At 54.5% G+C, this 26259-nt stretch overlaps 1 protein-coding gene across 3 annotated transcripts; it reads right to left on the reverse strand.

Annotated features, from left to right (window-relative positions):
* Nucleotides 1–1967: 1967 nt before the first annotated feature.
* Nucleotides 1968–26042, reverse strand: LOC146429991 (glutamine synthetase). Of its 3 annotated transcripts, none has more exons than XM_085076406.1 (7): nucleotides 25733–26042; nucleotides 7674–7849; nucleotides 6952–7113; nucleotides 5154–5300; nucleotides 4179–4306; nucleotides 3001–3200; nucleotides 1968–2705 (listed from the first exon to the last, which is right to left on the reverse strand). In XM_085076406.1, the coding sequence occupies exons 2-7, from the start codon at nucleotides 7837–7839 to the stop codon at nucleotides 2384–2386; spliced, it is 1125 nt and encodes a 374-aa protein (XP_084932532.1). In that variant the 5' UTR covers nucleotides 7840–7849; nucleotides 25733–26042; the 3' UTR covers nucleotides 1968–2383. The 3 variants fall into 3 exon arrangements, with proteins under 3 accessions (XP_084932532.1, XP_084932530.1, XP_084932529.1); XM_085076404.1 differs by lacking the exon at nucleotides 25733–26042 and adding an exon at nucleotides 7954–8066; XM_085076403.1 differs by lacking the exon at nucleotides 25733–26042 and having other exon boundaries at nucleotides 7674–7893.
* Nucleotides 26043–26259: the final 217 nt, after the last annotated feature.

The raw sequence follows: 26259 nt of genomic DNA on the forward strand, positions 1-26259 counted from the left end.
ACAACCCCACCTGCAACAGCAGCAAACACAGCAAAACGATCAGAAAACTCTTGTGGGAATGTGTCATTGTCCTTGTTTCCCCTGTGCTGCAGGCCCTGTGGGTGGGAAACTCTGCTTTAGTAAAAACCCAAAACCCTGAAATGTTTTCTGGCTCATTTTGACCTCAAAATGTACAAGAGAGAAGATCTGTGTTTTGGCAAAGGATAAGCATGAATGTCTCCAAGCACACAGTGGCTCCTGGCACGTGGGACAGGACTGAGCCCAGCTCAGGGAAAAGCCTCAGCAGTGGCTTTGGGAGAGTCTCTGGATTGCCCCTGGAGCCTCACTATCCTGCCCTGGAGAGGATTGTCCTTGGTTGCAGGGGAACCACAGGGTGAGACCCAGAGACACAAAATGTTTGCATGTCCCAGTCGCTGTGTCCAGCCACAGACATTGCCATGATGGGAATGTGAACTCACATGTTTCCCCAAATTTGACAGTGTCTGTACAGCATAGTGTGATGAAAGCTGAAGTACTTCAGCCACTGGTACAGCCAGGGAAGCAGACAGGAGTCTTCCCACTCCAGATTTAGCTCTTTATTGATTTTCCAGCTGCATCCATCAGTCATTGTCCGAGCGCTCAAATTACCCATTAGAGACATCATAGAAATGAGAGGAAAACAAGACAGGGTTGTGGTTTTGATGAAAAACGTTAAACATCCCAAACAGCAACTTCTGGAAGGAAAATGTGTCCTTTTTAGGCTGAGGACTGGGTCACATTTATTCTTGAACAGCTCAGAGGCACCAACGGCTCCTGGCTACTTGTGGTCCAAGGCTTGACCCTCTCCTGGCTCCTGTGGCCCTCATTCCCTGTGCCACTGGCAGTGCTGTGACCTGCAGGAGGGACTCAGGGGCCTCCATTCCAGCTTGTCACCTGTGTCAGATCCAAGGATAAACATAAAACCAGTTTCAAAACCTGCATGACTGCGCTGGAATGATGTCCTCTGTCCATTCTGCTGCTTCCCTCCCACCAACAGTGACTCCCCTGTTGGTGAGACTGCAGCTGGGTCACATCCTGCAGCTCTGTCCCACAGACTAAACCTGCCTGTTTGAGGTGTCCCTGGAATTAGGTGGATGTTCCCTGTGCTTGCCACCAAGATCCCCACAGCTGCACTGCAGAGGGACCAAAGGGCCTGGGATTGGAGATGCTGTTAACACTCATCTATATGGAAATGCCTTTCCTGAAGATTGGACTCTGTGACTTTGATTGGATGAGAGGGAATGGCTTTAAACTAAGAGTAGGTTTGGATTAGATATTAGGAAGAAATTCTTCCCTGTGAGGGTGGGGAGACCCTGGCACAGGGTGCCCAGAGAAGCTGTGGCTGCCCCTGGATCCCTGGGAGTGCCCAGTGCCAGGCTGGACAGGGCTTGGAGCAGCCTGGGACAGTGGGAGGTGTCCCTGCTCACAGCAGGGGGTGAAAAAAGGTGGTCTTTAAGGTCCCTTCCAACCCGAATCATTCTGTGATTCTATAAATAAATCTATGACCTCCACATTGTAGAGAGACTCCAACCCAGGGAGCTGCACCATGTCTCTGTGGTTCACCAAGGCAGCAGAGTAGATGTCCCCATGGTCCCCTCCTGCACCCAAAGGTGTCCCCAGAGGGGAGGGCTGTGCTGGCTGTACCCGGGCTGGGCTGGCAGTGCTGACTCAGCAGCACACACCCTGTGTAAACGCCCGCCAGCTGCTGCCCCAGCCGCTGTTTGCTCAGCCCGCACTGCTCTGTTTGCCTTTGGGATCACGATGGAAGGAGATGGCCTTTGGGCCAGAAAATGAGGCAAGGCAGCTCCAGGCACCTGCCTCAAGGTTCCTCCAGCATCTCTGCTCCTCCAGCTCCTGCCCAGGCTGCTCAGTAGCTGCAACCCACCAGCAACACCTGAATTATAATCTCCATGGAACTCTGGGAGCTATGGAAAAATGCACTCGCCACGGCATAACCCAGCTGCCACGCAGCCAGAAAAATTATTTATTATCATTTCCTTGCAACAGAGATATGGAAAAAAAGCATCCACCCTCCCTAGGTACAAACAGCAGCAGCTGCAGCATCCACATAGGGATCTATGTACATCACAGTGTAAAGTCCATCAGGAAAAAAATTCAATCCAAGTTTTAAAAAAAAAACAAAACCTCACGACCTAAAACCAGAAACCAGAAGAAACGAAGTGGTTGAGAAAATAGGTTGGGCCCCTCCCTCTTGCTATAAAATATATATTTCTAAGGCGACGTTTCACAAGACCAGAAGCGAGGTTCCTAAAGAGTCTGAGCGTGCAGCTGAGGACACCGCACAGGCACAAATCCCACAGGAGAAGCTACTGCAGACACGAGAACCTCCACCCACCCCGTGCCTTCAGTGGTCAGCGTAGTCCTTGGTCTCCACCCCGGTCTCGTTGAGCACTGTCGTCCTCATGATGGCCTCGGTGACAGCGTAGGGGTCACAGTTGGCCGCTGGCCGCCGGTCCTCGAAGTAGCCATAGCCGTCCTGGCCGACCTGGCGTGGGATTCGGATGCTGGCACCTCGGTTGGCCACACCGGCAGAGAACTCGAAGATGTTGGAGGTCTCGTGGTGGCCAGTGAGGCGCCGGGAGTTGTCCCTGCCGCCCCGCGGGTCGTACACGCAGATGTGGTAATCGTGCCTCTTGCTCAGCTTCTCGATGGCAGCTTCAATGTGTCTGTGTGAGAGGAGAGGGGGGTCAGCAGGTCCATTTGGGGAGTGTCACCCCCTCCTCCCATGCAGGGACAAGGACAGCCCAGGGGACACGCCCAGATGATAGGCTGCTTTTAAAATAATGAGCTGGAATAGCCCCAGCCCTGCCTGGTGCAGCCACAAAGGTAGGGAGACACTTCCACAGGGCCCAGGATATCCCCAACCTCCCAGGTACATCCAGAGAGCCTCCCGGGATTCCCTTGAGTCCTGAGACACCCCTTGAGACCCCCAGGACTCACTTGAGACCCCCCAGGACTCACTTGAGACCCCCCTCTCTCCGCATCTCCTCGGTGCTGTAGTTGGTGTGACACCCAGCGCCGTTCCAGTTGCCGGTCATTGGTTTGGGGTCCAGCGTGGCCACAACCCCAAAGTCCTCACAGACACGGTGGAGGATGAAGCGAGCCATCCAGAGGTGATCCCCCATCTCAATGCCTTCACACGGCCCCACCTGGAACTCCCACTGGAAGGGACGAGCAGATACCAGGTAAGGTAAGAATAACAGGTGGGTACCTCTCCAGCCACCACATTACTGCCACTCTGGCCTACACCTGAATGTTACCCTTGGGAATCAGCAACAAGGATGGGGAGCATCCATTTAAGCAACAGGACAGCTCTGGCATAGAACAAAAATGGGAATAAACCGCTCATGATTACACAGAGCAAATCAGAGGGGTTTTTAATCAAAACAGCGGTAAATAAACACCACGTCTGATTGAGGCTGGTGCTAGAGCTGCAGGACCCCCAGCCCACACTGCAAACAGGGTGGAGGATTAACGAGGAACCTGTTAGTCCTTCCCAGGGCTGCTCCCTTCCCGGCCGGAGCCAGGGTTGCACCACCCACGGTGACTAAGCACAGGGTGACGTCTTTACTGCTGCTGGCATGGAAGAGCCTGAGCCCAGGATGAGGAACGCAGCCAAGGAGGACCCTGCAGAAGTTGGGGCAAACAGCAGGGTCGGCAGAAGTCCCACCTCAGCTCCATTGATAAGCTCCCTGCTTATCAATGCCACATCAGCAGCAGGAGAGCCAGCGATCCGCAGCCAGTCAGTCTGGCCACCTGCCTAATGCAATCAGGGACTCTCTGCTGCTCACTCCTAGATAAACCCAAATCCCCCCAAGGCCATATCCCACCCAAACTTCCAGGTTCCCAGGTGGCGGAACAGGGCTCAGACCCTGTCACTGCACGTGGTGTTCCCACAGCCCACCCTGGATCCCACTGTCCCCTGCATCCCTGCTCCCAGCTCTGCTCTGGCTGCCAGAGCTCAGGCTGAGCTGTGTAAGGAGCTCGGGGTGAGTTAGGAGAAAATGAAATGTATTTTCATTCTAGCAGTGCAACTGCTCCCATGTGAGGAGTCACCGGATTCCAGAGGAGCTGGGAGCTGCTGGGTTATTCCAGCCTCCTGATAACTCATCTCCATCACTGGAAATGCCTCCACGTACCTGGGAGGGCATCACCTCTGCGTTGGTGCCACAGATCTTCACCCCGGCGTAGAGACAAGCCTTGTAGTGAGACTCCACAATATCTCGCCCATACACCTTATCTGCTCCAACCCCGCAGTAATAGGGGCCTGGAAAGAACAAGGAGTCACCACCCAAGGAAAGCTTTGGGGAGCAACAACAGCATTGTAGCATAATCCCACACTCCCAGGTACCTGCTGCCACAGGCAGAGGATTTATGGGAATTAAAAGGATGTTTCTCTCTACAGGACATCAAGCCACCAACCCCAGCTCCAGGACCAGCAGTGTGAGCAGTTCATCTTTGCAACCTCAGCCTTATCTGGGCGGTTAAATAAGAATTGTAACACATCAGCTGGGAAGTAGCCAGGAGATAAGGAAAGCTTGCTCTGCCCCAGGGCACCTCCCTGACCCTCTGAGCACATCAAGCATCCGAGATTGTTCTGACAACAGCTGGCATTGTTCACAGCTAGAAAATCCAACTCGCTGGGGTTTGATATCGTCTTCATTCAAACAGGTCAGGCAAAGATCTTCTCCCCGCCTGGGGGAAGGGAGATGTTGCAAGCAGCAGGTCCGCACAAAAATCAGGTTGGGAAAGCTCTGGCTCTCTCCCAGGAGGCAGCTGAGGAGCTGGCTCGCTGCTGCAGGAGGGCACAAGGAGCCATGCCAAGCCCTTTCTCCAACAGCCACGGGGAGGAGGTTTTTCCAGCCCAGTTCTCCAGCCCTTGCCAAACAAGTCGTGCAGCTGAGCTGTTTGTGCAAGCAGGGTCCGGCGGGAGCGGCGCTGCTCACGTGAGCCGCGGGGCACCAGGTGCTCTCTGCAAACACCTCCTACCTGGGGTCATCCCTGACGGCAGAGCTGCACCGAGCCTGCGATGGGATAACCACCATCCAGCACTGCACAAGCGGCAGTGTGGGAGCTGAGGGGAGGATTTGGGCAGGCGCAGGGAGGGAGCTTACCCTGCGGGCCGGGGAAGCCGTTGTCGGGCCAGCCGTAGGGGTGGCCGTTGATGCCCAGCAGTGTGTACTCCTGCTCCATCCCGAACCAGGGGTGGCTGTCCTTCACCAGGTCCATGACTTTCTTGCACGTGTGTCTCAGGTTGGTCTCTGGGAGCAGAGAGGTCCGGGTTAGAGCCGTGCTGTGAGCCAGCACCCACCATGCTCTGCTCCATCCCACTCAGGCTCCACCACTGCCAAGTGCTTCCCACAAAAGCCTTGAGGAAATCATGAGTGAATCCCCCTTCCTGCTCACCAAATTCTTCTTTGCAGTTACTCCGTCACCAGAGCATCAGGCCACAGGTCAGGAGGGTTTAATTACCTTATTCCCCAAACCACTGCTGATGGTCCATGAATATCCTCCTCCTCCTCTTACTCACATAGAGATCAGGAGCCTTACCCCAGCCCCATCCTCCAGGCATCCAGCAGACCTGGGAAGAGTGACTATATGTCTTCCATCACTCCTTCACCCCCATCCTCTTTCTATTAGCCTCATCTTAATTATTCTTATCTTTCTCCAGCTCCATGGTTTTGGTTGGCATCCAGACTGGCTGGCCCTGCCTTGGCCTTTCGAGATGCTGGAGGCAGCTGGGGCTTTTCCAGGAAAACACAGATATCAGAGAACAGTCCAGACACGGGACAATGTGCCAGGCAAGGGGAATGAGAGCTTGGACCAAGATATCTGGGAAAAGGCTGATAAACTGCCGTCCCAGGGACAGGCTGCACATTCTGCAATAAAAGTCCCAAAGCAGCTACAACAGAGCATGGGGCTGAAGGGAGCAGTGGGAGATGGGGAGCAAGGGAAAGAAAACTTCTTCCCCTGAGCCCACACAGTCTTTAAGGTCCACGGAAACCCATCACGGGAAGGGCTGGAGGGTGCACCTCCCTCGCCAGCAGGACTCTGGGCTGAGCTCTCTCTGCCCCAGGGGCTCCAGAGTCAGAGCTCTTTTTACAAACTGTTTCAGTGGAGGAGCTGCAGCGCAGGAATCTCAACCAAAACACTTCCCCCCATCCGTGGCTGAAAGGCAGGACGCTGTCAGAGGAGGAATCAGCCCCGTCTTTCACCATGGCTGCCCGCAGCCCCCGCTCTCCCGGCAGATGTGCACCACCCGCAGATGCTCTCCCCCTCCCCCTCACACTCAGCGGGGCACAGCCCTGCTCGACTGGCAAATATCCGGCTATTGGCCGGCAAATAACCCCTCCGGGAGCCCCTCAGCGTGTCCCTGCAAACCGGCTCCTTTTCCTGTGTCTGAGGCTTTATCGGAGGGACAAGACGGACTGCAGACTTCTGCGACTGCAGACTGGGTGATAAGACCGAGAGCCAGCGCGTTCTGGGCTGCTTGCAAAAGGTCACTCGGAGCCAGCACACGCCGTCTCAGCATCTTCTCCTTCCTTTTCTGCAGCCTCCCACCAGCGAGGCACGCAACCACAGCCCGGCATGCTAAAACCCCCGCGCTTGCAGCTCCCGCTGCCCCGGCGCTGGGTGCGCTCGGGCTCAAGAGCAGGGAGACGCCTTTGGCGAGTGCCGTGAGTGAGCTGCACGTCTCGCTGCTCTCCTCCTCGCCCTGTGCCACTAAAACAAGTTCCCGCAAGCAACCACCACCACCAGCGCCCGGATTTCGGAGCCTCGGGCCAAGCGCTCGGCGCTGAGCTGCACCCCAGGGCCAGCGGGCCAGAGCAAGCGGCTCCTGGGGGAGGTGGCACCCTAAATAATAAGGGGGTGACCCTGGGGAGCCGCGGGGTGCTCGCTGGAGGTGCTCACCTGCGGGTTTCCTGTTGTACTTCAGCACTTCGCAGAGCACCAGCTTGTTGGGGTCCAGGCAAAAAGGGTCCCTGAACATGCAGACGGGCACCAGGAACATGTCACTGTTGGAGCCCTCTGCCTGCGCCGTGCTGGAGCCATCGAAATTCCACTCGGGGACATCTGCGAGGCAGGAGGGGGACGGAGGAGGAGGGAGTGAGGTTGAGAAAAGGTCCACATATGGATTGTGCCAAGTGCTGGTGGCTCAGATCCAGGATGGAGCACCCAAAGGGTGCTGAGTTCCATGGGATGACAGCCACAAAGGTTTTCTTTCACATCCCCAGAGCCCATCGGTGCTCCCCGAGCATCAGTGTGTTCACCCCCCAGCACCATCAGGCACGATGGTGGCAGGATCAGTCCCAGCCACACCACGTCCCTCTGCCAAACCCCATCCAGATGCCGACACATCTCCATGCCTGTTTGCCTGGCTGAAAGGGGCGAGGAACTCATCCTCCCCTTCCCACCCAGCACTAATAGCAGAGATTAGCGGATTAAGCAAACCGCAGGGACGCCGGTTGGATATTCACCCTGCTGCTTGGTGCAACAGGTATCACTGGTGCCACGCAACCAGGCAGAGCCAGTCCCAACTCCCACCCCCTAAAGCACCCCAGAACTTTTCCCAGGCGATGCTCAAACCCTCCACCACTCCACCCATCACCCGGAGGGACAAGCAGCGGCCTTACCTTCGATGCTCTTGGGCTCCTTATCGAGGGTCCTGCTCTTGCAGCGCACTCCCTCGCCGCTGCCGTCGATCCACACGTAGGTGACCTGAACCTTCCCATCCTGGGGCAGCCTCATGTACTGCTCCCGCACCAGCTTGTTCAGCCTGGAGCTGTGCGACACCGACATGGCGACGGCCCTGCGAGGGCGCACAGGTGAGTGCCACATCACCCCCGGACCATCACCCCACGGGGACTTGACAAATCAACCTCCCAGCCCAAAATCAACCACCCAAACCCCCACCTCGGCTGCCTCCCCCCGGGCCGAGCGGAGTGTCCCCGGCGGGACTCGAACTTGTAACCCCCGGTCTCACCGGCCCCAGCGCTGCCCGCGCCCGCTCAGCCCGCGCTTTAAAGGCGCCCGCGGTCGGGGGAGGTGCGCAGGCAGCTCCGCCCCGGGGAGGGAGCGCCTGGCCCCGGCCCCCACCCCGGGACACCCATTGAGGACGTTTAGCATTGTTTTCTTTCCTTATTAAAATATTACTTATTAAAAACGAAAGCTAGCGCATGGCTGAAACATCACTTTATTTAAAAAGTGGTGAGTTATCGGCTAAATAACTTCCTGTTTATTTAAAAAGTAACAAGTGCTACACATTGAAAATATAATTTACCACCTTCCATCCTCTCTGTGAGTGTGTCGTCGCTCTTGGCCCCTTGTTTGTGTAGGGTTGCCCTCTCACACGTGTGCGGGTGTTTTCTCCCAGCTGGGGAGGCTGTTTGGGGTGTGCTCCCCCCAGCACCCCAAAAGCCTGGCTGCGACCATGCCCTGTGAGGGGTGGTGTGTGGGAATGGATCTGGGTGCCTGGGTGGTCCTGGGGACATCAGTGACAGAAACCGATCCCTGGGGACATCGGTGACAGCCAGACTCCCGGGGACAGGGGCAGGCGGGTGCCTGGCAGCCCTAGCGCTACCCTTCTGCCCCCATCCTGCCCTGAATACCCCAGGGATGAGCCCTTCCCACCCAGCTGCACCCCTCTGTAGCTGCAGGGCTTCTTCCAAGGGAAGAAAAGCTGAGGGCTGCAGGGAGAGCTACTGGGAAAACACTGACATCTCCTACTTCAGCCCTTCCCATCTATAAACCGCTGAGTTAAAGTACAAATTTTAAGCACCAGAGCGTGGTAAAGTCTCTTTAAACCCCCAAACTATCCACGCTCAGCACAGGCTCTGCTGTGATTTACAGTCAGCAAAAAAATCCTAAACCAACAGGTGTGAATCTGAGTCGATTATTTCAATACAGCAGCAATTTCCAGCTATTGAGCCGAGCGCAGATCCAATTAGGGGAATTAAACGCCTCGCTGCCTTCCTAGTTTTCCATCGATGCTGCGTTAGAGGCTCCCACGTGTCACAGCAGACAGACCCGAAGGTGACAATGCAGAACCAGCACGGCACAGCCGTGAGCGGCCCTGCCGGCGCCCCGGGGGTTATCTCAAATACTGCTGTCGTTTTCTCTGCGAGGAGGGTAAGATTCCAAACAACCCCCCAGCAAACCCGGCGGGGTGAGAGCACCTCGAGTCTCCAGCCTCGGGTTTCAAGCAGTTTTTCGATGTTACAAGAGGAGAAAAGGCTTTAAGGCATGACTGGGCTCTAAAGGAGTTGTGCTTCTGCTAATTCCCCCGGTTCTTAAGGCAGACTCATGCTTGTGGCTGCCTGACTCACCCCCAGGAATGTTTTTCTGCAAAACAATAAAACATCTGCACCAAGGCAGCTAAAAAAACCACTGCACGGTTGATTGCTCCCCCCAGGACATCTCCTCCCCGGGCACTGACCCAAGACATCAACTCTGTTTTTCTTCTGGAGGTGTTTTGGTCCCGCAGGCAGATAAAGAACCGGGAAGAAACCTGAAAGCACTTGGGGTTGCACAAGAACCAGGAAATGAGATTGGCAGCGAGAGAAGCAAAACTTAATGAGCAATTTGGGTGACCGGGCGGTGACATCAGTGGCAGCAGGCTGCGGGCAGGCCAGACGTCACCCACCCCACAGCTCGTGGGTGTTGCACCGAGCAGAGCACCGGGGCAGGAGGTTGGCACCCAGGGATGTGCCCAAGGTCCCTGGAGCAGCAGTGGCAGAGCCACTCTGGACTGCCCCGTGTCCTTGATACTGCCCTGATGACATTCAGAGCCTCCTGTAACTGAAGCTGGGGTGCAGCTCGAAAGCAGCCACCTCCCTCTCCGGGGTATTTTAGGGACATATCCACGAATGTGGTTGCAAAGCTCAGCATTTCCTCATTCTTGTTTGGAAACCGTCCCAGGGCAGGAGGAAATGCACCCCTGGGTGTGCAGCCGTTTCCCAGAGGCGTTGCAACACCGAGCCGGCGCCGGGCTGGGGAGGCGTCAGCGGCTCTGCTGGATCCTTGGCTCTGAGCTCCCATCTCCATCTCCATCCCCCTGGGGAGCTGCAGCCCACGGGACCGGCCTCAGGGCTGGGGAGGCAGGGCCTGATGCTGAGCAGGAAGCACAGAGATGGATCTGCATCCCTTGGGAAGCACCACAAACCCCAGGAGGAGAGGGGAGCTGCCTCTCCAGAGCCTGAAGTGCTGCATCCTTCACAGACAGCAACCCTGTGCTCACTGTGATATGAGGGCTCAGCTAATACCCTGCACCTTCTGACCATCTAGCTATGGCAGATCCTCATTTTATTCCCAGTAAAAACTCTGGCTTCCCTCCTGGGTGTGCCAGCCTCTGCAGAAATACCCCAGAGCTTGAGTGGGCTCAAACCCAGGGAGAAAGGAAACAAAATCCAGGCTGTGTTAATGCTCACTGGTAACCTGGATCGGAAAGCAGAGCTCCTCTGTGACCAGCTGGAATTCCTGAGCACCAAAACACCCAAAAGGGGAAGACAGAACAAACACCAATAATCCCTCACCTGATCAGAGCCCACCTGCCCCAGGAGAGCAAACACTGTGTGTTTGTGGTTGTTTGGGGACAGCAGGGACAACACCAACCTGTGGGTGCACAGCCATGGAATCACAGAATTCCTAAGGGTGGAAAAGATCATCGAGTCCAGCTGTTACCCCAGCACTGCTGAGGCCACCACTAAACCATGTCCCCAAGTGCCCATGTCCCACCCCTGCCCAAACACCACCCTCGAGGCAGCTCGCCAAATATACAAAATTATTTCATACCAAAAAGGATTTCAGTAAGCAGGAAAAGGTGTTTCTGCCATATAAGGTTGGGCACCTGCTTAGTCAGCTTTTCCTGGGATCAAGCCTTACCTCGCCAGAGTCTAATCCCAGCTATTTCTATAGCAACAACTCTGCCACACCAACACCACCGAGCACCATTCACACCTGGATCCTCCAGGCTCTTGGATAACATTTCACCCCGAACAAGCCCACGCTGTCTGCAATCAGAGGGCTCCTGCCTGCTCCCCTCCACACCAGGTACAGTAAATATTAACCACCACGAGGCTCCCGACTCAGGGAATCAGTGACTGTTCCAAGGTCGGGCAGGCAGCAAGGCTGAGGGCAGCCAGGGAGCAGGGGTGTCCTTGGAGAAGTAAAAGGTCACAGATTAAATCTCCAGAGGACTTTGTGAAGCCTGGTCAGAGCTGCAGCACAGAGGGGTTTCTCCACATAAAGGACAGCAGGAAGAGAAGCTGATTCTGCTTTGCTGCTCCAGCCCAGCCCAGCCATCCCCTGTGTTGTGCTCCCTGGATGCCATCCCAGTCCCCTGAGGGATGCAGCAGGGCTTCTCTCCTTCCCAGTGTCTGGTTTTTTGGTGATGGATCAGTCTGCAGGCAGCCTGGAGAGCCCTCCTGGGGACACCTGGCCAAGGCTGAAATACTTCCAGTTTTTATCTCTCTGACTTTGAGGCTTTATCAGCCTGAGCATTTTCCAGCCTTGCCAAAACACACTAAAGATATTTTTTCCTTTGATAGGAGTAATAAACCCTTAGGAAATTTTTCAGGTTGAAAATCCTCAGTAACACAACAGGCTTTACCACAAAAGGGGTTAAACATGGACTAATTTACCTGCTGGGGTGACTTATAACACCTTCTCCTGGTTCTGCAGCAGGGCAGGGGGTTGGGATCATCCCACCCACCCAAGAGGGATCATCCCTGGACACAAAGCAGGGATACTGGGATGAAGAGTTTGGGTTTTACTTCAAATCCTCCTCCAGGATTTAGGATGCTGCTCGGAACTGAGGGAGTTTCTCCCTGGTTGTTAAACCCCCAGAGCATCTCCCAGAGATCTGGACCATGGAGCCCCACAGGAGAGCATTCCCTCTCCCCAGGCTGGGTCTGAACAACCCAGGGTGGTTTTTGTCCTCCCAAACAGCTTGATGGGGAGATTAGAGGGAAGGCAAAGAGCAGGATCGGCAGGAGGAGCTCGGCACAAACACCATAAAGGGATTAGAGGGGCTGGGGGTTGAGCAGGTGGGAATTCTGTGAGCACTGCACTGGAAAAGACAGCTTTGTCCAGCTGAGGAAACCAGGGCAATGCTGTGGGGAAGGAATGGCTGCAGGAACTATGTGCAGGGATGTGGCAGGAGGTGGCCACGGTGGGTCAGATCCACACTGAAGGATTCAGCAGAGACCACCTAGTGCCCAGGGGCTGTGCTGGCATCCCCCTGTCCCCAGTACACACCCACTTTTATACTTTTCCTATAAAGCAGCTGAACTGACAGGTTTCCTTTACAGTTAAAACACATTTAGGAAACAGCAAATCTCCTTAGATTTGCACCCAAACCACTTTCCCTTCATTCAGGTAGTGCTGCCATACCTTTTTCTACACACACATATATATACATATATGTATATATGTATATATATAAGCACATACACATCATTCTTTATGTCATACTTGACTATGCCTGGGGAACCCACAGTCTCACCTCAAACAGCACTTCAATGACTGCCAAAGCACCCAGAACCAACCCTGTAAAGTCAGATTCTCCTACTCCCACTCATCCCACCCATTTCCCCCAGTGGCAGGACAGTGCACCACTCACTCCTACCCTGAGGGAAGTCCAGGAGACCCCAAACCTTGATTTTCCTCCTCTATTCTCTCAGTAGGGCTTCAACCCACTGGTGACTCCAGATCCAGCTGCACCAGCCCAGTGCAGGCAGGACAAGCTCATGGCAGAGGGTCCTCCTGGACACGATGGAGGCTTCAAACCCTGCTCTGAGCCAGGCAAGGAGGGACTTCCAGCAGGTCCCTGCTGTCCTTCACATACATGCCAGGAGGTGTTTGGCCCAGGAGGAGTGTAGCTGCCTGTCCAGCATCACAGCCAGGCATGGAGCACTCATCCTGGAGCAGCTCAGTGCCACATGCTGGAGCTTTGTCCCTTCCTCCGTGTGCCCCTGGGCTGGGCTGTGGCAGCTCCTGGCTCCTGCTCTGGGGGGACACCTGTGGGGACACCCGTGGGGACACCCAACCTCCCATCCCTCCTGGGTGAGCCCTGTGGGACACAAGGGCTCCTCAGTGACAGGGAGAAATGACACCTCACAAAATGCACTGACCTGGAGATGTGAGGAACATGCTGGAGGTCACAGAGAAACCCTCCTGGGAGCCAAGGATTCCCCTGCAGCCTCACAGCTCTGCTGGGAGCTGCCAGTGCCAGCCAAGCTCCCTCGAGCACAGAGGTGCATTAGGGTCTGTTTGCAGAAAGCTCTTACAGATTATTGTCACAGAATCACAGATCAGTGAGGTTGGCAAAGAACTCCAGGATCATCGAGTCCAAGCTGTGACCAATCCCCACCTTGTCACCAGCCCAGAGCACTGAGTGCCACATCCAGTCCCTCCAGGGTTGGGCACTCCACCACCTGCCTGGGCAGTTCCAAAACACAACCATCCTTTCCATGAAGAAATTCTTCCTGATGTTCAGGCTGAACCTCCTCTTGCCCTGTCACTTGTTCCATGGGAGAAGAGCCTGACCCCCACCTGGCTGCCCCTCCTGCCAGGAAGCTGTCAGGCTCCCGTCAGCCTCCTTTTCTCCAGGCTAAACAACATTTTGGAGGTTATTTTCAGCTTCAGGGACATGTTTACACTCATTAGGCTAAGGCTGCTCCCCACAGCAGCAGAAGGGGCTCAGAGCAGAGCTGCCCTGAGCATCCTCACTGCTCCAGCCCACAGACAGGACAAACCCCAGGTATAAACCCCAAACAGCTTCCCCCTGCAAGGCTTTCATTTGAATTCACTTTTTAATCCAGTGAAAGTCACTTCAGGCTGTAGGAAAAGAAAGAGGGGGAAAAAGAGAGTGGGCACAGGATACATGACCAACCTCAGGAAACCAGAGTGAGAGGAGCCAACCTCCAGCTGAACAGCTACAGTTTGCTGATTGCCAGGGCAGGAAAAACAGCACAGGCAGGAGGAGGAACACAAAACCCATTGGATCAGTGAAGAGCTGGGCTGAATTTCACCCAAACCTTCCCTGGGGTCACCCACAGCACAGAGCCAGGAAGGAAAAGCTGCCTGTGGGACACAAACTAGGGCTGCCCCAGCTGATGGCAGGGGGGGCAGGGCACCCCAGGGCTTCTTGGGCAGCAAAAGGGACAAATTTCCCTGTGATCTCTGCAGAGAAGGACCTGGCAGAAGGACCTGGCAGGCTCTGACTCATGGGGGGAATTTCTTTCTCATCTCTTCAGAGAAAGAAACCATGAGCTGGAGCTCCCCATGCAGGAACCAGGAGCTGTGTCCCATGGGCTCCCACCCAGCGCTTTGCTCTGGGGAAGGACAAGTCACAGAACAAGAGGAAAGTTGCACCAGAGGAGATGGAGACTGGATACTAAGAAAAACAAATTAATCAAAAAGATTGTAAAGCACTGGCACAGGCTACCCAGGGAACTGATGGAGTCACCATCCCTGGAGGTGTTCAAAGAAACGTGTGAATGTGGCACTTGGGGACATGGTTTAGTGGTGATCATTGTGGTGATGCTGGGCTGACAGTTGGACTTGATGATCTTAAAGGTCTTTTCCAACCTTAATGATTCTGTAATTCTGTGATTGCTGCCCTGTGAGGTCCCTCTCCAGGCTCCTATCTCACAGGATACAAACCCAGGGAATTTTAACCGACAGCACTTATTTCAGCAAAACTAAACACCCAAAATCTCAAAGTGCATCCAAACCCCCATAGCAGCACAGCGCTCAGAGCAGTGTGTTAAAAAGCAGTGAACCACCAAAAAGATTAACTCCCCTTTAATGTCAATAGAATTATCAGCACCAGCAAATGATGCACTCGGCAGGCCACAGCCTCCTCGCCCAGCTGGTTTCCCAGCCTATATCCTGTTTGGCAACCCCATTTTGCAGCCTTACACAAATGCAAAGCTTTTTTCACTTCCCTCCCTGCTCACACCAAGCCCTGGCTGCTGCCAGCCAGCCCTTCAAACCAGCCTCACTTTGTCTGAGTCACAAGGGGATTTTTCCCAAGAAAACAGGAGGCTCCTGGCTGGTGATTTTTGATATGTGGGTGCTTGCCCAAACCCAGGGCTTTTCTCAGCAATGTCATCTCCTTGCAATCACATGCTTTCAGGAGATGGAACTTTAAAGGGAGAAAATAATTATTTAAGCACTATTAAGGTGATTTTAAAATGTGAAGGATTTGGTTTTTGGTAACACAGAACAAGGCTGCCTTGAAGGGGTGTCATGTCAGAGGCCTTTAGTGCAGCTGAGGAGATATTTTGGGGGCAAAAGCTTTGTTTTTTAAAGAAAACCTTACTGCCCACTTATTGAAGGATTTACCTTTTCTTCACAAAGGAAAGGTAAATTCCTGCGAGTTCTGCAGAGCAAAGCAGCCAGATGTGCTTCAGCACTTGGGGCAGTGGTTTGAACTTGAGAGGCTCTAACTCAGTCTGGATCTTTCAAAGGTAAAACCAGAAGCTTGCCTTGGTGGGGCTTTAATGTGAATTTAAACCAAACCCAGAGCCCTAGGAACCCCCTTATTCTGGGAGGAAACACTCTCTAAAGCACTTCATTTTGGCCTTGTTTAACCCCTTTTGCAAGTAGATTGGTCTTACATGAATTCCTTTTGCTTCCCAGCAGAGCATCCCCATCCACACTGGCTCTCATCCCCTTCCCAGGTGAGATGAGGTTGATGCAAGTTTGTTTTCCTGCCATAGCAACACCCACTGCACAGTTATTGCCATTGGGTGCTAATCCCCAGCTCCCAACACGATCCCCTCTGGACAACACCCAGACCCAAATGCAGCTTCTGCCCCTGCCCAAATCTTGGGGATCTCTCCCAGCAGGGATTGGGGTGAGCTGCTGAAGCAGCCCCACATCACCACCTGCCCCCATGTGCTGCCCAGCAAGACCAGGGACATTACTGACCCTGTGCATTTACCCTTCCTGAGCAGCCAAACCCAAATCACCAAACCAGTGGCTTGGGGCTGATGAACCCTGAGGGACACAGCTATGCACAGCAGCCCCTCTGCACCCCCAAATCTGAGCCTCCAGCCCAGACAGGGGGGTCCAACCCCCCAGCATGGCTGCAGACACCCCAACACACCCAGAGCCAGTCCCTGGGAGCCTCTGTGTGCAGCTGCAGCAGTGGCACAGGCAGCCTCAGCTCCCCAGAGCCCCTGCCCCTCCCTCCAACCCCTTTCCCAGTTTTACTCCCTAGAATGGAGCAAAGCATCTCTCCAGCACCTTTCTCTTCAGCTGCCCAAAATTTGGCAGTGAAATCCCATTGCAAGGAGCAGCTTTGTCTCTGCTCCCCTCTCACCTGCATCGCCAAGGCTGGCAGCTCTTCACTGCTGCCCACACAACCAGGGCACAGCTCTGACACCTGAAATCAGCTCCCTCTGCCACCCCCCGGCCTCGAGAGGCTGCAGAGGCACTAATTACCCCTTGGTAATGAGCACAGGGAGGTCTGGGATGTCCCTGATGGGCTCGGTCTCGTTACAGGTGCCCATTCACCGAGCCATAGTGCTGCTGAAGGCAGAGGCTTTGCTGTCCCCTTGGCTAAAGGTTCAGGTGGTCACAGGACAAGGTAGCAAAAGTCACAAAGGAAAGTCAGATTTATTGTTCTGTGGGACCAGGAGCTTGTTCCAGCTCTGGGCAAGCCCTGGGGGTGCTTTTCCATCTCTTTTAGCCAGACCCGTCCCCTGTTCCTGCACACAGTCACTGCACTGAGCTCCCTGCAGCCCCTGCTCCGGCTGATGGCACATGGGGACATCGGGGGACAGAAGACCCCAGGCTCTGGGTGAGCATGGAGGGGCCACATCTCCTCCCCACAGCAGCCAGCCAGGGGCAGCCCCTTCCTCCAGAGCCAGGGACACCCTGATTCCTCCAGGACATCAGACTTTCCAGCAGCTCTGGCTGCCTGGAGAGCATCCCAACTCAGAGAGCAGGAGGTGCTGCAGTGTCCAGCCCAGGGACACAGATGTCACTGTGACCTCCCAGCTGGTCCCCAGCCGGTGGCACTGTAGGGACAGCCCTGCCCTGACACAGTCTCAGCTGGCAGAGCCGTGTGCCACTTGGCTTGGGGACAAAGACACATCCACAGCTGTGTGTCTCCAGCACCCTGACTGCCTGTCCTGCCCCTGGCAGGGTGGGAAGGATGAAGGACACAGCGCCTTGGTAAATCAGGCTGGAGCAAATACCTGCTGAGGCTGTCCTGGCAGGAGTGACAGGGGCCGGTGGTGGCACTGAGGGGTGCAGGATGTCCCCTTTACAGAGAACAGCCCCATGTGCAGATCCAGACCCTCTTCAGCCTCCCAGGGCCAGGCAGGAGGAAGAGGAGGGTGGCCCAGCAGGGAGGATGCAGGACCCAGGGCAGCTCGAGGAACATCAGCATCCCCTACCCTGCAGTGGAGGTGTCACTGTCCTCCCTGGGGTCACTCAACCCCAGACACCAAAACACAGCCACCCCCAGTCTGGAGGGAGCCCCTCAGCACTGGGGACCCCAGGGTGCTCACCCAGAGCCAGGGGAGGCTCATGGCTCCCCACACCCCTGCTGGGGTTTGTCTCACCCATCCCAGCTGGGCAGGGTGGGAACCTGACCTGGGCAGGGATGTGTGTCCATCTGTCCCTCACACCCAGCTGGACATGTCTGCTCACACCTGAGCCAGCTCTGGGCAGCAGGGATGGGGGGAAGGGGGAAAGGAAGCAGCTCCTCCCCAGCAGAGCCAGAGCAGCCATGGGGAGAGCCCAGGAGCACAATCCATACCACAGGGGGGTCTGCAGGGTCTGGCATTGCCAGCAGTGGCATCTCCACCCAAAAATGTCATCTCCATATTGCCACAGTGACACTGCCCATGGCATCCTGCTGAGGGAGGGACACCCCACAGCCATCCATGGGTGCCACCAAGCCTGGGCACAGCAGGTTCCGAGGGACCATTCCCAGGGTGCTCCCCATCCTGTGAGGCCAGAGGGGAAGGGGAGCCCTGGACAGGAATCCTCCTTCTGGTCCCTCATCCCTCATTCACTCTCCATCCCTGGTGGCATCACCAGCCTCCACCTGGGAATGGACCTTGAAAAAACACGGGAAGCTGGAGCCAGGGAGCAGTGTGTGGCTCCAGCTGTGCTGGTGGCCCTGGGGAGCTCAGCCACCACCTGGAGCCACTGCTGGGACAGTGCCAGCACCCTGGGATGCTGCTGGCTGAGCCCCAGCTGCCCCATGGTCACCTCTGGGACACTCCCCACATCACCCACCTCTTCAGAAAGCCAAAACAACACCGTGTTTGGCCTGCAGCAGGCAGGTCCTGGTGCTCCCAGGAAGGACCCAGCTCCAGCATGAGCTCCAGCAGCATCCTGGGGCTGCCCAGGGCTGCTGCCTCCCCATGCACCTCCCACCTCCAGCTGATGATCATCCTCCATCCCACACCCACACCTCCCCAGCAGCAGGATGGGGGTTGGTGCAGCCCTTGGCAGTGGGGATGGCCTGGGATGGGATCAGCACCCCAACCCCTAAAGCTTCCCTAGAAAGGGAGAAATCCCTCATGCAGCTTCCTCTCCTCAGGATGGGTGACAATCTTCAGCAGAGGGCAGGGAGGGAAACTGAGGCAAAAGGATGAGCCCTTGCCAGCTGGCTGGAGGAGGTGCAGGAGGAGAAACCAGGAGTTTCTCTGGTGGTCTCTGAGCTGCATTGACCCCAGGCAGCTCGAGCTCTCTTGGCACTAAGCAGAGCCCCAGGAGCTGCACAGTGCCTGCTTGGCCTCCTCAGCGTGGCTGTAAAAATCCATTTCTGTGTTATTTTCCCCTTAGGCAGACAAACTACTCCCTCCAGATACTGACACAGTTCCTCTGTTTTCCCTTTCCGCAGGCAGAACTTGTGTTTTCTCCAGTCTAGAGCAGGGATCATCCCCAGGGATCTGGGTGACAATCTCATGGTGGTGGCTGGCACTGGTTTTCTTGGCTCATCTCTTTTCAGCTGGGCTGGGCTGGGAAAGGCTGGTGCCCAGCTTGGGGCAGCGAGGTGCTGGAGCCAAATGAACATTGTCATCTTCTGGGAAGAAACTGAGGTGCAAAGCAGCCACTGATTGCTCCATTCCCAGCAGAAACGGATTTGGGATGGGTTTTGCTGGTTTTGGGAGGGCTGACCCCAGTGGGTGCCATGAGCCAGCTCAGCATGGGGCTGGACACAGGCCAGTGGGGCAGATTTCAATGAATGTGGAGGTTTTTAACCAAAAACACTGGCTGGGACATCCAAAGGTGCCTTTTCATACTAATTCTTCTTGTAAATATTTATCCTGCTGCAGCCTCCATCAGCGAGCAGCCCTGCAGGTGCTGGCAGGCTCGAGTGGCCTCTTGCCAGGACAGCAGCTTTTAAAACTGCTTTTGTTTGTGCTCAGAGCAAGAAAAGTCACCAAGGTCCTGGCTGGCAGGTCCCAGGGCATGTGACCTTTCAGTTTCCAGCCTCTGCTCCCTGCCAGTCACCCTTGATGATTGACTGACCTGCAGATTTTCCCATGTAGATTTTCCAGCTGGTTTGGGTGCAAAAACAAACTTGAAAATGCATCTCATCCCCTCCACCACGGCAAAGCTGATTTGGTGATTTGGAGCCCTCACTCTTGGGCTTTGAGCTGTTGGGGCTGGAGGAGCAGAGAGTGGATTGCAAACTCAGGAGTGGTTTGGTTGTGATGGTTGGCACAAAGCTGAGTTGGCAGCCAGTGACTTGTGTATCCCAGGGGTCAATCCTATAAATCCTGGCTCCAGTCCTGATCAACATCTTCATTAGTGACCTGGATGATGGGGCAGAATGTACTCTTGCCACCAAACTGGGAGCCATGGGTGATGTGCCAGGGGGCCGTGGTGCCACCCAGAGGGACCTGGGCAGGCTGGGAAAGGGAATGAGGAACCTCATGAAGTTCCACAGGGAGAAGTGCCAAGTCCTGCCCCTGGGAGGAATAAACACCACTCCATGCTTGGGGCCACCAGCTGGAGAGGCAGGAAAGGACCTGGTGGACACTGACCTGCACATGAACCCCCAGAGAGGCTCCTGGCACCTTGGGCTGCCTCAGCCCAGGTGTTGCTGAGGGCTGAGGGAGGTGATGTTCCATCCTTGGAGATGCTCAAAAGCTGCTTGGATGTGGCAACCATCTCTGGGTGACCCTGCTTGAGCAGGAGCTGGACTGGGTGGCTTCAGGAGGTCCCTTCCACCTCCACAGCACTGTGGAGGAGGAATAAAGCATTGCCAAGAGCCCTGAGCCCAGGCAGCATGCAGAGTGTGCAGTCAGTTTTGGGATGAGTTTTGGCACAGTTTTGGCACAGCATGTTCCTGCTGCGGTCAGGCTTTGCCAGCTCAGCAACAGGAAACACCTTGGAAAGTCACCACCTAAAAATGTGGGTAAATGGCCACAGTTCCTGCTGGGCAGGAGGTTCTGGCAGCTCAGGCTGCCCACACACCACACTGGCACTGCTGGCATCCCACAGCAATGCTGGACACATCCTCAGCCCTGCACCCTGGGCTTTCCCAGCCCCTCCAGTCCTCCCTCCCTCCCTGGGCTCTGACATCATGAGAAATCTCCCAGTCGCTCATTATCAGTATTAATATGCAAATTGGCTGATGTTTCCTGGGGCAGGAAGGGTTGTGGGAAAACCAGGGAATGTGCAGAATGAAGTGTTTGCACCCACAGCTTTCTGCTGAAGCACCAAGCTGCGGCTGTAGGATCTGCTCAGAATTCCCTACCAGCAAATAATCTGGATTAACCGAGGTATGGTGTGGTCATGGTCTTTACAAGCACACAAATTAATCTCAGAAAGGCATAAAAAAAAATCACCTTAAAATACTACAAGCTTAAAACCATTTTCCTCAGAGCGAATAAGGACCATATTCCCAAAATTCCTTTAAATCAAACAAGTCTGGAATGGAAGGATTTTACTGGAATTACTAAATACTGAGTAACTGTTAAATTGAGCAGAGACAACAGGATATGGGGGGTGATCAGGGTAGGTTTTGGTGTTTAGATGTAGCCTGAGCTACCACTGCTTGCAGGAATGTAGATACATTTTAATTCCTAGCTATTTCCATGCCTGGGAACAGCTCTGGGTTTCACAGCTGCCTGTCCCGAGGGAACCACTAATGAACAGTTAGTTAAGAATAAAAAGGTGACTGTCGACCTGCAGAAGTGTTTAGTACCAAAATCATTAGAGTTATGCTCCCTGGTGGAATAAAAAGGGATTATCCTGGTTCAGTTCCTCCCCAACCCTTGCTCAGCTGAATGTTGAAATATGAGACTTCAGCTGTTTGCTGGGCACTTTGGCAAATGTGGGGACAGCAACAGCCACTTCTTCCACAGATATATAAAAACATACAAATATTTATGCATCAAATCATGAACCCAAAAGCATTTCCTCCTCTAAGAGCCCAAATCCAAGGTGCTGATGGTGCCACCCACGAGCCTCAGGCAGACTCTGGGCTCTGCCTGTTTGGTAACAGGATTTATCCAAGGAGAGTGTTCTGACAGCAGGGAGCAACACCTTTCCTCTGAGCTTGCCAGGTGCATGAGAGACACAAATTCAATTAAGCTTCACAGCAACCCTGGCGAGGCAGGCAGGTGGGGATTAATCAAGGAATTAATTAGTACAGAGAAGCCAATTTGGAAAACAAGTCTGTCAGTCACTTCTACCCTGCCCTTGACAGCAGGTTCTAGGGTAAACAGGTTATTTGGAGAGTTCCATTAGAGCAGACCCCAAACCCAAAGTGCAGCACTGGGAACAAAAGCCTTGGTGGAAATCCCAACTACTGCCCAGCTCCTCCTGGGAGATGTGGAATTGCTTCCTCTCATTCTCACAGCAGCCTTTACTGTAGAGTCTTCCAGAAACCCAGAGAAAATCCAGGTCTCTGTGCCTGACTTTGCTGATGCAAAAAGCAAATCCCAGTTACTCTGTTAACTGCAGGTTTTCCATTGAAAAAGGCAAGATGGAAAGGGGAAGGGCATTTCAGACTGATTTGAGGGATGGAGAAGTGAAATGTGGGTCCTGTGTCATGCTCATGGGTTGAGTTTACAGCAAATCCTAAAAATAAACCCTGACTTCCAAGCTGTTGCCTTACCTAGAGGAACATTTCCTCTCTCAGTCTCCTGGCTCTAGAGCTCATTTCATTCCCCTCTTTCCCACAGTTTGGATCACTACAACATGAGCTGATCTGGGTGGCCAAGGGACAACCAGGGGCCTGGATTTGGGTTATTTTCCCTTGTGTTGGGATGCTGGATTCACACCTGTTCCTGCTGGAAGAGAAAAAAAACCCCACAAAATACTCATGGGCAGGAAACCCATGGCAATTCTCACTGGACTTTCTCATCATGGATGACTTTAGTCGTAAATTCTTCCCCTGCTTCTCCCTTGCTTCCAGCGAGGCCTGGGTCCTCAACAGTGCAAAAAATGCCACCTTTGAGATATTCAGCCACCAGTACAGGCAGGAGAGGTGTCTGCTCAGAGGCTCCTTACAGCCCAGGGAGTCCCTGCCCACAGCAACAACCCCTAAATAGCACAGGAGGAAAACAGAGAAACCCCAAAGTGCTGCAGTGCTGCTCCCAGGAGCTCTGGGACAGGGCAGGAGGAGGGAGCTCAGATCTCCAGCAGCTGCCCCACGAGACCTCCCAGGAATGTCTGGGCTGGCTCCTGGGCCTTTCACACTCAGCTGGTGCCCAGCAAGTGTGAAATGAGTCAGCAAAGCTCCTCTGAGAGCTGCCATTGGCAAACTCATCAATCAGGGGATCCAGGGGGTGATGCCAGGGTGAGCACCCAGCTGATGCTGGAGGCAATGTCTCAGTGCAGGAGGTGACAAATGTGCCCCAGGACTTGCCCAGGACAGCACTGAGCACAGCAGAAAGCACCAGGAACACTTCAATCCTCTGCAGCAGGGACAGCTTCTCCTGATCCTGAGGATCTGTGGCCCAAAGCTGGTTACTCTCTATTCTGTCTCTACACCTGGCAGGTGCAAGGGGCCAAGTCTTGTTTTCCATATGCAAATACAGGAGCTTGTGGGAGTCAGAGTCAGACCTGCTGTGCTCAGCTTGACATCACAGAATCATGGAATATTCTGAGCTGGCAGGGACCCCAAGGGTCATCAGTCCAGCCACAGACACCCAACAATCCCACCCTGTGCATCCCTGGCAGCATTGTCCAAACACTCCTGGAGCTCTGGCAGCCTCAGGCTGTGCCCATTCCCTGGGGAGCCTGGGCAGTGCCCAGCACCCTCTGGGGGAAGAACCTTTCCTGATCTCCAGCCTGACCTGCCCTGGCCCAGCTCCAGCCATTCCCTGGCTCCTGTCCCTGTCCCAGAGCAGAGCTCAGAGCTGCCCCTCCTCATCCCCTCAGGAGGAAGTTGTAACTGCAGTGAGTCTCCCCTCCATCTCCTCCAGGCTGAACAGACCCAGTGCCCTCAGCTGCTCCTCATACAGCTCCCCACAAGGCACTTCACCACCTTCATTGCCCTTTTTTTGGACAGTCTCTAATGGCTCAATACCTTTCTTACACTGTGGTGTAAGAGCCCCCAGACTGCCCCAGCACTGGAGGTGAGGCTGCCCCAGCCCAGAGCACAGTGATTGTGCTGCAAGGGAAAGAGGAAGGGCTGTACAGGAAATGTTCAGCAGCACCCACTGCTGATGGAGGATAATGAAATAACTAATGCTGTTACTGCTTGGCTCCAAAACTGCCTGCATTTGAAATGCCAGGTGAGAGCTCAGAACCTTCCACACTCAGTGATTCCAGCTGGTTTGGTTACAGCACACTCAGCCAGGGGCTGAGGAGCTGCTCCCTCTCCTGCTGCCAGAATTCCCAGCCCTGCAGCCCCCAAACACCTCCCTCTGTCCCCCAAACACCTCCCTCTGTCCCCCAAACACCTCCCTCTGTCCCCCAGACACCTCCCACTGTCCCCCCAAGCAGGTCACCCTGCTGGGAAGGAGGTGCTGCTGTTCTGAGTCAGGTCTTTCTCCTGGAGCACAGGGCTGATGCTGCTCCCTCCACCCACAGCAGCTCCTGCCCTTCAGCTCCCTCTTCACTGCCAGGGCCACCAGCAGCTGGGGAGGCTCTTCTGGGGACAGTTTGGGGGCACAGCCTCCTCCCAAGCTGCTCTTTCCCTTGAGGACAGTTGTACCATGGGGTGACCCAGGCTCAGGGTGGCAGCAGGACAGTGGGTGAGGAGCCCTGCTGGCAGGGACCCAGCTGTCCCTTTTTGGGAAGCAGCTTTCCAGCCCATTCACCAGCTGGGAAACACCTCCCTGGCCACTTGTCAGCCTCACTTCAGCTGTGGGCAATGCTCCAACCAGCCACTTGTGATTGTGCTGAAGCACTTGGATTTACAGCCTGGCTGCTGTGCCAGCCCTGCTCACTGTGGCTCTGGGCTGTCCCCGTGTCACATCCCAGCATCTCCCCATCTTTGGGATCTGTGTAATGATGCTGTCAGCCTGCCCTGCACCACATCCCAAGGGATGAGGGACACATTCCACAGAGGGAACAGCCTGAGGGCATTTCAGCAGCTGATGTGTCCTCAGAGACACCTTTGCTCCCTCCTGGTCTGGTGAGCCAGAAACACCTGCAATGAGCCTGTCCCCTCCTTGTGGCTTGAACAGATCAGAGATGGTGAGAACCACTTTGTCCTTACCAGGGCTTCCTGAAGCCTGGCTGGAACAGGGTGGCAATTCCTCAATGGAGCCTTCAACACCCCTTTTGGTAAGTTTGGGAGTCTAAATTCCCAGGGGCTCAGGGAATGCTGACTATGATTTGCAAAGGACAGTGGCTCCTAACACAGGGAGGGCTATGGCAGCCTTTAAGCCTTTGCTTTCCTCTGTCTTTCACTACCCTTCCCAAAAAGGGAACCTTTCTAAATTAAGGACTTTTTGACAATGTTTTGTTTTGCCTCCTGGCATAATCATCCACAAAAGTCCAGAAATCCCACCCCATGGCAGAGAGCTGGCAACAAGTAGATCCTTTTTTTGTACCCAAAACAGTGGCAAAAACCTGCTCAGGGTGACAAAAATTCACAAAATCATGGGTTTTATTTCCCCCCCAGTAGCCATAGCCTGGATTCAATGCCTACTCTGTAGAAATCAAGCTTTAATATGTGCAATAATTTCTTCACAAAAGAGGCAGAGGATCAGAGAGAAAGCATTTTGAGTGGTGAGAAGAAAACACCTAGGAATTACTACAGAATTTGAAATGGGCTTCAACTTAAGGCAAAGCAGGGAAAAAAAAAGTTTAATTTTTGTTTAACTTCGAGAGGAATCACACAAACCATTAGCCACGATCTTGCCTGGAGAGCAACAGTAGAAATGCTCCATCCCTGGAAGTGCTCATGGCCAGGGCTTGGAGCAACCTGGGATAGTGGAAGTTGTCACTCCCCATGGCAGGGGGTGGAACAAGATGGTGTTTAAAGTCCTCCCAGCCCAAAACATCCTGTTAATCTGTGATTTTATAATCAGAACTGATCTGGATGTGAAGGGGAGGAATCAGCACCTACATCCAGCCCTGCAGCCCTGAGCATGACAGAGATTTTCTGGGTATCAAATCCCTTCACCTGTTCCAACCCTTACAAACCCCACCAGCACTGGGGTGACACCCGTGGAAAGCTTTGTCTGTAACCATGATTCCTGATAAAGCAGAATATGAAGAAAGCAGCACAGAGAGCCCCAGGGACACTCACCCTGTCCTCCCACGAGGGTCAGCCCGTGGTGCAGCCGTGGCTGAGCAGCAGAAGCTCCTTCAGACTCCCCAGGCAAGAGCTGCTGGGCAGGAGGCTCAGGGCACCCCTGGCTGTACAGCAGGAAGGAGATTTTGGTAGTGAAACTCCAGCAGCTCAAACTGCAGGCAGCAAAAGCAGAGGCTGGTTTACCATCACAGCTGGGTTTTGCTCAAAATCCCCCAAAAGGAGGAGCCTCTGGGCTTGCAGAGAGGTTGGGTTGCAGAAGGATGGAGGTGAAGGGGCTGTTTGGCCCTGCTGAGCGTGGGGAGCAGAGTCTGGACACAGCAGGAAGCACCGAGGGGTGCAGAGCTCAGCAGGGCTGGGTGACATCACTTCCCAAACTGCTGGGGTGACATCACTTCCCAAACTGCTGGGCTGGCATTGACATCACTTCCCAAACTGCCAAAGCACAGTGGGTGAGCAGGGCACTCAGACAGGGCTGCCAGGCACTGCAGGCACCAAGAAATGGGAGCAGCTGTGATGTCAAA

The sequence above is a fragment of the Lichenostomus cassidix genome, chromosome 17 (assembly GCF_008360975.1).
Source record: "Lichenostomus cassidix isolate B80296 chromosome 17, HeHo_3.0, whole genome shotgun sequence".
NCBI lineage: Eukaryota > Metazoa > Chordata > Aves > Passeriformes > Meliphagidae > Lichenostomus > Lichenostomus cassidix.

What these genes read in the sequence shown, in the direction of transcription:
- LOC146429991 (XM_085076403.1), bottom strand. Translation starts at nt 7,878, where the DNA reads ATGTGGCACTCACCTGTGCGCCCTCGCAGGGCCGTCGCCATGTCGGTG. An exon ending in GGAGCCCAAGAGCATCGAAG is followed by an intron (nt 7,114 to 7,673) that starts GTAAGGCCGCTG and finishes CCTGCCTCGCAG; the next exon opens with ATGTCCCCGAGTGGAATTTC. An exon ending in GTACAACAGGAAACCCGCAG is followed by an intron (nt 5,301 to 6,951) that starts GTGAGCACCTCC and finishes CTCTGCTCCCAG; the next exon opens with AGACCAACCTGAGACACACG.